Genomic DNA, 16,169 nt, shown 5'->3' with positions numbered 1-16,169 from the left:
TGTTCGAAACTGTTTTTACTTGTCTTGGCCGAAAACGTGAAACCCAACAACTATAATTGACCATTTTACGAGATGTTTCTGAAACTCAATTCTTGAATGAAATTTGACAGAAAACTCGGAACCGCTGACATAACGCAAGTAGAAGCAACGTCAGCAGGATCCGTGACACCTGTCAGTTCGTAAAATGGTCTATTTAACGCTAGGTCACAAAACATTATGTGTGATCTACTATGCACTGCCTCGCTGAGTAGTATAAGCTAGCCAAACAGTGCAAAAAGGATATTTTTTTCTCTTATAATTATAATGGAAAGTGAACCACATAACATGGTGATTTTGCTTTATTGATTAATAGTGGAGATATATAATCTCTCATCTAGAATGAAGAGACAACAAGTAAACAAAATCGAAAAAAAATCTGGAGAAATTAAAGAGTCCTTTTGAAATGTTTCTAGAGATTCAACAATTTTCATTTGCATTTAGAATCCCCCCGCGAGATCTGTCGCTTCATTGTCATATGACTTTGACATCAAATTTGACGGATTGCGGTCCGATAACTGCAAAGTTGTTGCAGTTATCGGTCTTGCAGTTAAAAAGCGTTGCAGTTAAAAGTCTTGCAGTTATCGAACGGCGACTGTATTTGTAAACCTGTAACAAAATGGTTTTTTTCCTGATAAAGTCAGCATAGAGACCCACCGTGCAACAAATGACTGTGCATTTGTGAGATGCGACATATCGAATCACGTTACCTATCAGTAATGCTTTGGGTAAACAAACCGTTTTGGCAACGCAAAAAATCGATAACAGTACTTGCAAATTCACCACCCGCAACAGCTGCAGTAATTGATATTAGGTGATTTGCGGTTTCTTTTTATCAGTAGCTTATTACAGCATTTCTACGTTAAATAACACTTATTTAGAAACTGCTATTCGAAGGTGATTAATGTTACTTTAAGCAGTACGTTTCTTCAAGTTCAAAAGGCCTAAAAACGTAATAATTTGTTATGTAAAAAAGTACCAGTGAGATATGATAAATCAGCTGGGCTAGGCCATCGGCTTTGTGAGGTCAGAAGAAAGTCACATCGTATCATAAATTGGTGAACCGACAAATAGTTTTTCTCTGCAAAAATGCGTTTCACTACAGCCGCAATAGCTTTGATAACGTTTATTGTGATATTTTCGATATTTGTGGCGAACGTCGCCAATCTGGTTGGTATCGATAGGAAGTTGAGCAAGCGACTGGATGCCGCTTATAATGAGGGCCAGCTACGCTGGAACACGGATCGTCAGCGATGGTCGAATGGCTTCAAGCTTGATGATAGCCCACGACATCTTATGTGGTTTCTACAGGTAAGCAAAATATCAATCCTCTAACACTAGTCAACTATGTAATTAGCTGTAAAAATTGGAGAAAAACAACTACATATAAGACGCTAAGCTGTACATATTTTCAGATTTCGGATCTTCACATCAGCCTTTACCTAGACCCGACGCGTATTCCTCATCTGATCGAATTTTGTAACCGTACAGTGGACGTAATCCGACCGTCGGTTGTTCTTGCGTCTGGAGATTTGACGGATGCAAAAACGTCAAACTTTTTAGGATCCCAGCAGCATGAGAAAGAGTGGCGCTGGTACCGGGACGTTTTGAGAGACACAAATGTGCTCAGTAAAACTGCGTGGTTGGATATTCGAGGAAATCATGATAATTTCAATGTTCCCGCCTTGCAAGCCAAGCAGGATCTTTTCACCAATTATTCTGTTCAGGGCAGAGTACATTCACGTTCCTACATGCATCATTTAACGACCAAGGATGGTGACCGTTATAGTTTTATAGGCGTAGACGCTTGTCTGGAACCGGGCCCAAAAAGGCCGTTTAACTTTGTTGGAATGTTGTCCATCAATGAAACGCAGCATATTATGAGTCTAGCGGAAAAGTCTAGAGACATGGGGACGAATTATACGATTTGGTTCGGCCATTATCCTACGTCGTGTATATTGACTCCAGGTTTAGGAACTAGTGGAGTGCGGAACTTGGTTGGTAAATATCAGGAAGGGTACGCTTACCTCTGCGGGCATTTTCATAAGCTGGGTGGAGCCGTTCCACAAATGTATACGATGCAAAATGAAGGATTTCTAGAACTAGAATTAGGGGATTGGATGAAAAACCGTCTATACCGATTAGCTGCTTTTGATCATGGACAGTTTTCGTTTGTCGATTTGCAGCATAATCAGTGGCCGGTCGTTCTGATTACGAATCCCAAGAACCCTCTGTTCAATATACCTGGCAAAGAAGATCCTCAAGCCCAGTTGCATTCTAGTCATATTCGTTTGCTTGCCTTCTCTCCAGCTAAGATAACTGAATGTCAGGTAAAGTTAGATAGCCAGGCTTGGATCGATTGTACCCCAGTCACTAAAGAACTGTTTGTGGTTCCATGGAGAGCGGAGCAATACGCTCAAGGTATGCACAAAATATCTGTGTTTATTCGAGATGAAGACGGGCGGTATCGGGTGATTGAACAAGAATTTACCTTGGATGGGTCACGTAAGAAGTTCAGCATACTGGCGCGATTCGTACTGATGTACGATACGAACAAGATTTTCCAGGCCTTTTTCAGTGTGGCTTTGATTTCCTGCTTATTGCCGCTATGTGTGTTCCGAATTTGGCATATGCTCGTTAGAAGTAAGTTACAAATCATATTCAAGTATTTATTCTGTTCTAAGCGTATTGCTTATAGGTGGAACCGTCGCACGTCCCCGCATTCGAAGTTTGTGTTGCCGTGGTTGGATTCGAAAGATGTGGATTCTTTCGACGGTCGATCGTCTCATATTTCCCATTGTTGGATACTGTCTGTACTTGACGTGCGGTCCGTGGTCATTTGGAGAAATCATTGACGGCCATATGGGCATTGTATTTGTCTGGGGCATTTTTGTGAATGGTGCTTTCCTTCCTGGAACGTTAACATATTTCTACGGATTCTTTCAGCTAGTATTTTGTCAGTTTCCGCTGATAAATATTTACGCTAGCAATGCTCAAAAACGGTACGTAACTACACAAAGTTTGAAAAGAAATTGGGATACTGAAAAACTTTTGTTTGTAGATTCTATCGGGCTCCCTCTAGCGGGGAGAAGAAATTAAACTTCTTGGCAGCGACATGGCAGAATCTTCCCTTCATCCTTATTATGGCAGTTGAATTTCTTCTGGCGCTGATATTCTGGCATGCTTACGGAACGTTGGCATTCATTATCACACCGTTGCGGACATGGTCTATTGTGCTAAACATACTGCTATGGTACCAATCGAAAAACTTGCCTGCGAAGTGTCTTCAATCAGCTGCTGCTGTTTGGTCTCCGCCGGCCGAGCCCAAATCAACGTTTTCCCAGTGATAATTGCTTTATAATGACAGAATATGCTTCGAACGAATTTGGTGTTACATCAGGAATTGAGTGTTTTACCCTTTTCTGCAGTCGCGAAGCTATTAGTTAGGAAAATTATTCTTTTCATAAAATATTGACTTTTAGTAAATTAAAGATTTCAAAGTGTTTTCCTATTGTAACAGTAACGCAATTTCTAAGAAAGTTTGCATCATCGTTATTACATCGTTATCAAATTATGATAACAAATTATCCAGCTAAGATGAGAAAAAGTAATATTAGGAAACAGGAAATGTAAGTAATATAAATTACTGATTGCAATCATAATTGAAGACATTTTGAACATTCGTGTACAATGAATTGGATGGTAATAATAACAATGCTAAGTTATACAACCAAAGTAACTTAGATTACAGGGTTAAGTAGCTAATCATACTCTAATGCTTAGAAACTGGATGATTGAATGCAAAATCCAAAAATTGGTTCTATTTATTCTATTTATTTTATTCAGAAGAAAATCCACCGGACGTAAAACAATCGAGTACCCTGTTATAAGTATTTGTAACTACTTTAAGAAAAGTGAATGTAAATAGGTGCAAATATTTTATGAGGCACGTTTACTTTGTTGTGATAATAAATAGAGCAACTATTATAATTGCAGTTTTTGTTATCTGGAGGTATAAATCAGGGTAAGTATTTGTATATTAAAACAAAGGTTATGTAATCAGTAAAAAATACCATACTATGGGGTCTATTACAGACGACGAGGTGAGTCGCGAGTTACTCACCTGGTATTACAGGTGGCGAGTCGGCTGGATTTTGGACGAGTAGCTCGTTTGTGAATCAACTCGCGTTCCCTAATACAAAATTTTGCACGTCTCGTGACAGGAGGCGAGGCGAGTTGCTCTGCGGACGATCTGCGGATGATTTAAAGTGGTAAAGTTTTTGTAGTAGGTAATGGAAATCTGGCCTATATTTAGAACATAATTAAAATAGATTACTTACTTTATTTTACTTTGTTGGCTGACGGACCGTTTACTTGTCTAGGGCCGAATAAATTAGAGATGTCCAGCTTTTGCTGTCCACCGAGTGCGAGGCCTATTGCAAAGTCGACGATCTCTTCTTGGTTTCCTGCTGGAGATAGTTTTGGTGTCTCTCTTGTCAGGCATTCTGGCTACATGTCCAGCCCACTGAAGCAAACTTCAGAAGCTGAATCACCTACACTAGATCAGCATGTTTGTAAATGTGGTATAATTCGTGATTCATACGCCGGCGCCACACTCCATCTTCCAATTTACCGCTAAGTGTCTATCGTAGAATTTTTCACTCAAAAATTCCGAGCAATCGGCGAACAGCTTTCTTCAGCGTCCATGTTTCATATCCGTAAAGTGTCATCGGGATGGTCAGTTTCCTTTGCAGCACTAGTTTGGTACGAGTTCGCAATCTACGGGATCTTGGCTGGTAACGTAGTCCATAGAAGGCCCTGTTCGCAGCTGCAAATCGTCGTTTCACTTAACGGCTCATATCGTTGTCACATGTCGCAAGCGTACCAAGACAAACGAATTCATCAACAATTTCAAATCGTTCCCCATCATTCTCCACTTCAGCAACACCACCGTAACTTCCACGCTTCCTGCCAGCTACCATGTACTTTGTTTTGGCTGAGTTTATAATAAGTTTCAACCTCGCCTGATCTGAAGACTTCCTCCACGGCCCTACATCCGATAGCGATAATATTAATATTGTCCGCAAAACTAAGGAGCATGTGAGATTTCGTACATATTGCTCTTCGTACTGCTTCTGCATGAACACTTGAAGAGCTCACAGCTCACCCCCTGCATCAGTCCATCTAACCGTTCTATTTTTTTGCAACAACAACAAGCGACGGTCGACCGCTGTCGAACGGTCGAAAAAGAACGGAACGGTAGCGGTCAACCGCTGCAACGGCTAGTCTGATACAGGCTTAAGTCCGAGACTTCGCGTGAAAAGCGCTCGTAAAAATCCACTCAAAAAAAAATTTGCGTAGGAAACATGAAAATATCTGTTTATTGTCTAAACCGTGGGGCAAGACAAAGATTTAATCAGAACAAAAGTAAAAAAAAAGAGGAGTTCTGAGTAACTGCCGTAACTCTAACAGCATGTCTTAATTGGGTTGTTTAGCTATTCACGGATTTCTCATTTTTAAATTTCAGCTAAAAGAGTGTAATTTTCTGAGCAAACGTGATTTTGAATCATTGTCCTTCAATTTTTTAATCTAAACATTTAAAAATGCAGCTCTGTCTGTCTGTCTGTCTGTTTGATCCATATAGCCTTGGAAACTACTGAACCGAAAAGGTTCAGAAAGGTGACTAAGATAATTCGAGACCCCTCCCTCTTCTGAAAGGGAGGGGTCCCATACAAATGAAACACAAATTTATGCACATCTCGAAAACTAACCAAGCAAATGGAACCAAATTTGGCATGAGGATGTTTTGAGGAGTTTCAAATATCTCCATATTGGCAGTGGTGGGCACCGCTAACCGAAAATTTAGCGACGCTAATCGCTAAGTCGCTAACCGGAAAATTTAGCTCGATAATCGCTAAACGCTAAACGCTAAACCCACATTAGCGGAACTTTCGCTAATCGCTAATCGCTAACTTTTTAATATGTAATAGTCATATCGCTATGTTTATTGCTCGTGTTTTGTAAGATTTGGACAACTTTGATCTGTTTTGGTTAAACAAACGAAAACAATTACTTTTTAAAGCTATTTACAGTAAGAGGTTCACGAAACGGTATTCATATTTGATTTTGTAAAAACAAGAATAACAAAAGTTATTTAGCTTGCATTGAAAATAGATACTCTTAGGAATGTTTTCATAAAAATTCAATTATTATCTGAATCGAAAAAGTAGAACCAAAGTTGTCATAATTTCAAGCGCATTGCAATTTACCAAAGTTCTTGGTGTACCGAAAATTCAATCTAGACCTTGTGCTTGTTCTTCAAAATGCTCCTGTGGCTTGTACGATAACTGGAACTCCATTCTACGGCAAAAAACCTGATAAAAGTAACTTTTGCAGTAAAGTATGTTCATCTTTCAAAGCAATTTACGTACGCCATCAGCAATGGGGTCCTAAAGTTTTAAATGGTTTTTTGATTTTTATATATCAGCTGGAAGAGTGCAATTTTCTGAGAAAAACGTGATTTTAAAAAAATGTTTATCATTTTTCTTTGATTTTTAAATGAAGGATAAAAATCTGCTCGAAATGCCTTAAATGACAGTTCTCTCATACACCGTACATGGGTGAAACGTTATCTAAGACCTTTCGAGCAGTTTTTTTATTCTTCATTTAAAAATCGAAGGAAAACGATAAATGTTTTTTTAAAAATCACGTTTTGCTCAGAAAACGCGGCTTTTTCAAATGATATATAAAAACCGGTATAGCTTTAGGACCCAATTCACAGTTTTTCTAAATATTTCTATTGTCGCTTCTCTACAAAATTTAGCGAATTAGCGATTAGCGTTTCGAAGGCCAAAATTTTAGCGACGCTAACAGTTTCGCTAACCAGCTCAAAAATTAGCGAAATCGCTGAATCGCTATCTGAATTTTAGCGTCGCTAATTAGCGAATTAGCGAATTAGCGGAATGATGCCCACCACTGCATATTGGTTTGACTCCTTTCCCTTTTCTGGAAGGAAGGGGTTCCATACTAATGAAACACTAATTTCTGCACATCTCGAGAACTAATCAAGTGATTGGAACCAAATTTGGCAGGTGGATGTTTTTAGAGATAACAAACATATCCATAACGGTTGAGTGTTGAACCATTATGGATATATTTGTTATCTCTAAAAACATCCACCTCCCTGTTCTATAAGGGAGGGGTCTCATGCAAATGAAACACGAATTTCGCACAGCTCGAGAACCAATCAATCAAATACAACCAAATTTGGCAGGTGGATGTTTTTAGGTGTAACAAACATGTCCATAATGTTTCGACACCCTTCCTTCTTCTGGCATGTCTACAAATGCCATTTTGAAATCTAAGATGAACACAGCCTGTGACCAAATTCCACCCAATATGAGTATCTCCGGAACCAGAATGATACAAGAAGCTGAAAATTGACCTCAGACACCATTATGAATTGTAAGATGGCAACTTCCGGTTTCTAAAAAAACGGCCTTAAATGGCCAATTTCCATACAATATGAGTATCTTCGGAACCAGAATGATACACAGAAGCTGGAATCGACCACAGATACCATTTTGAATTCTAAGATGGTGACATCCAGTTTTTGGAAAACAGCCGAGAATTACCAAGTACCACCCAACATGAGTGTTTCTTAAACCAAAATGACGCTCAGGGGCCAGAAATTGTTTCCAAATGCCATTTTAAAATCCAAGATGGTGACTTAAGGTTTCTGAAAAATAGCCTAAAGTGACCAAATACCACTCAATATGAGTATCACCAAATCCAGAATGATGCAAGGAGCTAAAAATTGACCTCAGACACCAGTTTGAATTGTAAAATGGCAACTTCTGGGAAACAGCCGAAAAAAACCGAATACTACTACATATGAATATGAGCCGTTGAGAGCAAAAATGGTACATGTGCCATTGAGTAAATTTTTCAGGAGACGCGAAAAACGAAAACACTCAAATAGTAAATTATTTTCAACAATTTTTCCCAACATAACTGCACTAAATCATTGCTGGAAAGGTTTCAAAAGACAGTACATGAAAGCATAACGAGTTCTGGTTGAGAAACTTACACAAACTTCAATGGAAAAACATGTACCACTTTTGTTCTATGGGAAAAATAATGACAACCAGAAAACGTTGAGAGCAAAAGTGGTACATGTCCAGTCTAAGCATAAAGGATGCATTATAGCTCGCTAATATTAAGACATAGATCATTCATGTCTTCAGCAAAGTTGTCCAAGTGATTGAGTACTATAGAATAATGGTCTGTTTGTTGAGGAATTCTGTCACTTCGTGGCGCTAGTGTATATGTATTTGGTAACAGAAGACATTTTACATAATCTAGATCGACTAGGGCCAATTCAAAAGAAAATACCCTGGTATCTTTCGAATTGCTATTTGGTCGATGATAACTACACGATGGACCCAGGTTCAATTTTCGGTAGACTACCGGTTACCCTCCGGATCCAGAAATACCGTAGAAGAGGAAAACTGAAAATTATTTTGGTTATAACTCTGGTATAAGTTATCAGATCTCGGCTTTTCTTTGATTTTATGGTATATTTTTGCATGTGATAGTTCGAAAAAAAAAAACACGGAAAATACTAGGACCTATTCATTAAAGCAGACAGTGTACACGGTGACAAAAAAGTCCGGTCACACTTTTTTGGGGTCGCCTGTAGCCTACACGTTGCATCTCTCTGGTGCCATCTATATGTCAAATGAAAGGGTTTACTTTGCTGCCCACTAGGACTAGGACCTGTTTTTTCAAAATTAATCTTGTTTACGGTAACTCCGGATCTTTCGGAGGGCTATCTGATGGTAAATTAGAGTAACATTCTGTCATGAAATCATTTATTTTCGTCTGGGAGTGGTTTAGAAAAAAAAAAAAAAATGGGACTGTTCTTAAAAATTAATCTCTTCTATGGTAGTACCGGTGGTTCACGTGGTGGCCATCTTGGACCATATTTCATTAAAAGATCATTTTCCTTCTAGAATTGGTCTCGAAAAAAAACAGGAAGCTTTAGGAACACTTTTGAAAATTGACATTTTTCGCTAGTTCCGGATCTTTCGGTGTACCATCTGGTGGCCACCTTGGACCACCTTTCGATCAAAAGATCATTTCTTTTCTAGTCAATCCCGCAGAAGCAGTTTCAAAAAAACTAGGAAGCTCTAGGATCACTTTAGAAAATTGACCTCAATTACGGTATTTCTGGGTCTTCCGGAAGGCTATCGATGGCCTGCCTAAAGCCAAATCTGGGTCCAGTGTGTATATATATATATTTATATCAAAGACCTCAGAATGTTATCTTCTAAATTGGCCACAGCATATGAGTTGATACTGAAATAAAGAAAACTCTTTCTGTTAAGAAATAGTCACGGGTACACTAGCGCCACGTAGTGAGAAAATCCCAGAACAGACAGATCTTCATCCGAAAGTACTCAATCACTTGACCAACTTTGCTGAAGACATGATTGTTCTATATCCTGAGATCTTCGACTTACAATTCATCTCATATGCACAGACTGGACATGTACCACTTTTGCTCTCAACGAAATGGTGATTATGTTAATTACCAAAAATTGTTTTGGCTATAACTTTGGTTTAGGTTATCAGATCTCGGTTTTTCTTGGATATTCTAGTACGTTATTGCGTTCTGCATCAATTTATGCAAAAAACCCAAAAAGTGTCAAAATGGCACATGTATCATTTTTGCTCTCAACGGCTCATATGTCCGTAATCGAAATGATGCAAAGAAGCCAAGCATTGACCCTGGACACCGTTTCGAATTCGAAGATGACCACTTTCAGTTTCTGGAAAACAACGAAAAAAACTGAAATGCACCCAATATATTTCCGGAATAGAGGTGATGTACAAAAGCCAAAAGTCGAGGATGTTGTCATTCCGATAAAACCAATCATTTCAAACGATATAAACAAATCGCAAGGAATCAAGGATCATCAAGAAAAATATTAAATTAAACACTAAAATAGGCGGGACGAAGTTTGCCGGATCAGCTTGTGAAGAATAAAAAATCGCTTGAATGAGAACATCCATAAATGACGTAGCATTCGATGAGGAGGGGAGGGGTTTGCAGTTTTGTGACGAAATGTGACGATGGGAAGGGTGGGGGTTAAGCCAAGCTACGTAGCAAATATGAAACTAAGAAAAAACTGAGTTTGTTCAAATTGTTCTTTTTTATCACTCTTTTTTCTGTTTAGGGTCGTTTTTAATACTTTCTTCTCTTTTCTTGTTAATTTATGATACAATATATGTTTTTGGTGATAAAATTTGTGAAAAAAAAAAATCATCATTTAAAACCGAATGATAGAAAATATTTAAAAGTCATGATTTGCTTAGAAAATTCAGCTTTTAAAGATGATATAAAAACTGATACAGTAAACTTGGGACTAATTTATGATAAAACACTTTTTTTAAAGAACACATTGAGAGTATACTAGCCAAGTGCATCAAATATACGAGATGTTTATATCCTCTCATTAACAGGAATTCTAAACTTTGTTTAAAGAACAAACTTTTGATTTACAAACAAATTTTTAGACCAGCAATGCTTTATGCTGTACCGATCTGGTCAAGTTGCTGTTCAACAAGGAAGAAAACGCTCCAAAGGATTCAGAATAAAATTCTGAAAATGATTTTGAAGCGTCCTCCTTGGTTTGGTACACTCGAATTACATAGACTTACTGGTGTTGAACCATTAGAAGCTATGTCAAATAAAATTATTAACAATTTTCGACAAAAATCGTTGCAATCCTCAATTGCTACGATAAGCTCTCTTTATAGCCAATAAGTTAGCAATTAAGTTAGTTGTAAGTTTACTTCCCCTTTTCTGACAAGTAGGTTTAAATCCCTACGAATGATAAGTCCTAATTGCGAAAGCAAACAAATCCTAACAATTAAAATTACAAATTTCTAACAGTGTTGAGAAGTCACCATTTGTGATTGGACACACATACTCATTATTTACTAATATTTATCATGAATACTTAAGCTACTAACAAATCCCCCCTTAAAAAAAAAAAAAAAAAAAAAAAACTGATACAGCAAAACAACCCAATTGTGAATGTGTGAATGTCTTGCTCTTCGACCTAAATAAGACAGTTATAGATTTTGCCAAAGCCCGTCGAGCTTGTTGCGCCGACATGTTGAGCAGGAGTGCGAATAAAATATCTTGTCACCGGGTCGTTTCAAACCTCCTGTTTCTTTGGTCTTATTTCGCAAAATGCATTCGACAAAGCTGGTCTTCTTCACACAGAGTTCCATTCCACAAAACCAATATGCGTCGAAGCGAAACTAATTCAGAACACCTTTATATTAAATTGAAATGAGTCTAATGATCTTTCACATTATGTGGATGTAACCAATATCACTTTTCGTGACGAACGCAATTCAAATATTCCTTTCATCCGCGTACCTTTCAGTAGTATAAATTTGCAAATTTCCATATCGATAATAAGATTCGTATTCATACGTCAAAAGTTTAATATAAACCATCTTACAAATGTTTGTGATAACCATTATTGCTGGGAAACTTGAGCGAATTTACAAGTAAAAATATAGAATAAACACATAACCGCATTAAAAGAGTACACCTGTAGTGTTTTCCCATGGCAGATTTATACCAGGGTGTATGACAGATTTCAATAAAAGAAGAATAAATTCCGTTTATTTTCCGTGTAAAATGCGTTCTTTCCACCACAAGGGAGCGCTGCACAATTCACTGAGCACTAAGCAGTTTTCGAATCACAGATGACCTTCCGTTCTGTGAAGCTAGTCTGACCAAAACCTGCCATATATGTGGAAGAACAATCGTCCATCGTCGATAATTTCCCTAAACGATTGAAGGCGTGCGTTGAAGCCAAGGGTGGACATTTCGAATCCGTGATGTAAATGTTACAAACCATGCTCATGTATCTACATTTTGTATTAATATGTTGTTGTTTAATATTGAAAGAAACAAGCTATGACTAAAACATTGAACACGGATATTTATTCCTCACCCTGTACTGTTAGCTGCAACTGTATACGTACAGGAAACTTCTCGACCTTCGAACTGAATCTGTTTGAAACCTGTAAGCTCAAGACTCGATGTCAAATTTGTACGGTTTCTCAAAAGCTCATTGGCAAGCCGTCGAGAATTCTATTTTATTTCTAGAGACTGAGTTAGACAACAGCTGCGCCATTTTGATTTCTGTATATTTTCACACAGAGAGTTCACGCGATACTTCTTCTATAACATTCTGTTTGACGTTGCTAAGTTCACGTAGATGCTACGTGATAAAACATAGTATGCATGTGATTTTCACGTAGATGTTATGTTTGTCACATAAATCATGCAAAATGACAGTAAATGAATAAGTACAGGAAATTTCACGTAACAATAATGTGAAAAATGTTCTGAGTGTAAAGATTTTTCTCCTCGAAAAACCTCCGGTCAGTGCTGATAAAAGTCATTTTCCCCTGCAAAATTCTTCGAAAATTACAGCCAAACATTTTCAATTTTCACTTCCAATGATCGCAGCACTCTTTCAGATACACTAGATTTTTGTCCTAGTAACGTGCTGTTATACTTAGATGAAATAGATCGCGCGCATCGTTCACGGTTACGGAATAAAATTTGACGACAAATCCAACCAAATGATCTTCACTTCAAAGCGAAAAAGAAAAACAAACAGTCCACTCAACCAAAATAAACCTCACCGAAACACTTTTTCACTGACACTGACCGATGCCTTGACAATCTTCGTTAACTGATAAACTGATTTTGTTGTCTTGCTTCCATCGCATGAAATATAATGAGGTGTTTTGACAGTTCACTTCCATGCAAAAAGCGGGAAAGGAGAACTCTGAAACGATTGTAAAAAAATAACGTTTATGGATACTATTTTTCACTTTCACTCAAGAGTGTCAACAAATATCAACCCTGCCTCCGGTGTCAGCACAGATTAAATCTAGACCGGTTGGGTTGTTTGTGAGTAGATCACGCCACCCCACAACCATCGACACCTATGTCAGTGTTGGGATTCGAACTAAGGCCACCAGCATGGTTGGTGAAGATGTTACCAGATGATCGCAGCTTGCTGTTTTGTAACTGTTTGCACCGATTGTTTGCAAGCAATAAAAATCGCTGAAAATCCATCTCATTTCCAATTCATATTTTAATATAAAAAAAAAACAGCAGGAAATACAGTGCCTCCACAGTTATGGGTCAGCTACAATTACGGGTCACTTTTACACAAATACGTCTATTCCCACGAAACAGAACAATTTTTATTAGCAGAGGTATTTTTTGTAAATCATTTGAAACCTCATTTATACGATCAAAATGATTTAAAGTTGCAAATATCCCTAAAAATTATAACTCTGCTTGGTGCAATAAGTGAAGTGACCCATAATTGTACTAATGTTACATTTTGCGGTGCACAATTGTGGGTCAGTCCATATTTTGGATATTTTTATGACTTTTACGTGATAATGCATCAAGACTGAATAAAATAGCTTATTATCAAGCATTTACAACAATAAAGTAACTTGCGTAATGTATTCTGACGATATTATAGACTAAATGATGCATTCAACAAAAGTGACCCATCATTGTGTCTTTTGCTATGCAGGGCCGGCGGTTCATGTGGGTAGTGTGGGTAGTAGTACCCATTCGGAAAGTGTCTCTCTGGGTACTTACCCACACGTAATTATCCCCCTCCATTGCTTACTACCCACTCGGGAAAATAATGTGATGCCGGCCCTGTTGTTATGTAAGTGATATTTTTCTTCCCAACCGATTTACACGCATCAACTGCAGTGAAACTAATTGTTAATCAAAAGCACACATCAGAACACAGAAATAGATAGTAAAACATTCGTAGTTGATAATATTCGCGATTTTATATCCATTTTTGAACATTCAGACAACACGTTGAATGACCCATGATTGTAGAAGGACTGTACATTAAAAGTAGCAATTTAGGCATATCTCAACAAAGTCAGTGAAATTAACAACATAGCCCAAGCTTATCTCAAAAATTCAAAATATAATTGAAGTCACTTAGGTTAACAGTCCTCAACATTTTCATTCCATTAACATGATTCCCCGATAGATCCGTTTTTTATTGAATGACTCAAGCTTTTGACAATTAATTCCAAAGCTGCGTCGTCAGTTGAACGAAAATCGCGTGATTGAGGAAAAACGTTGAGAGTAAAAGTTATTTACACTATTCATGGTGAATTTCTGCTGAAACAATATTTTTTCGAAAATATGATCAAAACCTTACTATCTTTTTTTTACAAGTGACATGCGTTCCAAATTTGTAAGGAATCGCATGAAAAAAGACTTCTTGGATTGCATTTATAACGAAGAAAACCATCTTAAAATGTTTGAATCTCGTTTGAGTATGATCATGGTCAATCTAGAGACAAAATTCAGCATTTTAAATTTCCAGTATTTACACCAAAAATTGTGATTTTTTTTGAAAACGGGGATTTGATTACCTTTGGCCTAAAACGTAAAACGTGATTGAAATAGGGTCGATAAAAACTTATCAGGTGACACTCACAAATGCTTTTATCCAAAAATTAAATCAATGACAGTCGAATCAAGTGCCTGTGGTCACATTAAGCACATATATACATGTTCCCGCGGATATTCCACAGAAGTAATTTGAAATCTGAATCAGTAAGGGATTATGTCAGGATTTTATATATTCAAATAGGTAACGTGAGATTTTACTTTAGAATTCTCGAGAATAACACTGGTCAACCAGGTGTGGGCCTAAAGCTCAATTGAAAGATTATAACTTTTTAACCATTCCTGTGAATTTTGGGGGTCGTAATCGTAAACATAATGTTGAAGCGACAAACCCGGTGATCAATTACTATGCGACACTTTGACGTAAGTTGATGCATTTCTATACTAGCTAGAGGTAACTAATTTCATAGGAATAGGGTAACTATTTGAAGCTTTAGCGCAGCATTTTTCCGCTCTTGTCGACCAGTGTAATTGTTGAACTCCAGAAATACCGAACTGCGAATTCAAATTTCGAACACTTAAGATATGATACAACTCTTGCAATAAAAGTATTCAGATAGATTAAAACATGGTTTGTACATGAAACAAGGATTTTGGATTTGATTCAAATTCCTAACAATCTCGGTCTTCTTCTCCTAAAGTCTGTTGGTTTCGATAGTGCTAGTTTGATTTGAACTTACTTATCCCGGCAAGAAAATTTCCTAGTGAAACTTGAATCAAAGCTGAATGTTTTCTTTCATGATCGATTTCATCAAGACTCCACCTCGAACTACTCGATGATCTTTTTCTTTATAGTTCGTATTAGATTGCGTCAGTTGGCTGGTGCATTATTTCAATTTTTCACCCGATCCACCTTCATTCATCGCACTCCAGCTACAGAGAAGATTGTGGCAACGAAGAAAAAAAAAGTCCCATCCAACACAAATGATGCTTTAGCTGAACTGGGAGTCAAAAGGGGACACGTAATATTTCGAGAAATGAAAAATAAGTTGCAAATGAACAGTCACATTTCTCGACATCTCAGCTTTTCGCCACAGTTTCTCGCCTGTGTTTTCTTACAGTTCTCGGTTGATTCCTTACCGTATAATACATGGCGATATGGTTTTTGGCTTGCATAAGCAAAACATTGTACGAAATGATGTAGGAGGTAGCAGCTGTTAGATGTGCTGGCAGAGCACAACAGAGTCCTTCTTGTGCAATCACGGGTTTTCATGTGTCTTACGAGCTATTGGATGCCTTGGCAGGCGACTTTGCCTAATGTCTTGTAGGTATTCAGCCTTCCTGTATGTCCTAGTACAGCTGTGCAGCTATCCGTAATATTGAGCAGACGCGGGGGTAGACGGATGGTACATGTATGATTGGGAGGATTGACGAGAATCATCAGTAGATGTTGTACCAAGGATGCTATTACTCATGAATAGTGTGTCTGCTGACGGATTCAGTCAGCATTTGCAGGTAGGCATCGTAAATGTAATTGCATGGCAAATGGAAAACAATAGCTCTGCAGATGCAATGCAATGAACGAGGAGGAAAGACCAAATTTGTTACTAACGACTAATTTTGCTTT

General features: G+C 37.8%; 1 protein-coding gene across 1 annotated transcript; it reads left to right on the top strand.

Annotated features, from left to right (window-relative positions):
• The first annotated feature begins 766 nt into the window (after positions 1 to 766).
• On the top strand, positions 767 to 4,026 carry LOC129727338 (transmembrane protein 62-like). Its single transcript, XM_055685080.1, has 4 exons — positions 767 to 1,347; positions 1,452 to 2,679; positions 2,735 to 3,038; positions 3,098 to 4,026. Exons 1-4 carry the CDS (start codon positions 1,126 to 1,128, stop codon positions 3,381 to 3,383), a joined length of 2,040 nt encoding a protein of 679 aa, XP_055541055.1. The 5' UTR covers positions 767 to 1,125; the 3' UTR covers positions 3,384 to 4,026.
• The last annotated feature ends 12,143 nt before the right edge of the window (positions 4,027 to 16,169 follow it).

Source organism: Wyeomyia smithii, chromosome 3, assembly GCF_029784165.1.
Source record: "Wyeomyia smithii strain HCP4-BCI-WySm-NY-G18 chromosome 3, ASM2978416v1, whole genome shotgun sequence".
Classification (NCBI taxonomy): domain Eukaryota; kingdom Metazoa; phylum Arthropoda; class Insecta; order Diptera; family Culicidae; genus Wyeomyia; species Wyeomyia smithii.
Note: the sequence above shows the minus strand (reverse complement) of the source record. Positions and strands in the feature narration are given on the sequence as shown.

Excerpts from the sequence above, each read along its gene's own strand:
- LOC129727338 (XM_055685080.1), top strand. The coding sequence starts at position 1,126 with ATGCGTTTCACTACAGCCGCAATAGCTTTGATAACGTTTATTGTGATA. Across the intron at positions 1,348-1,451 it reads ATCTTATGTGGTTTCTACAG|ATTTCGGATCTTCACATCAG; the intron begins GTAAGCAAAATA and ends ACATATTTTCAG. Across the intron at positions 2,680-2,734 it reads TTGGCATATGCTCGTTAGAA|GTGGAACCGTCGCACGTCCC; the intron begins GTAAGTTACAAA and ends TATTGCTTATAG.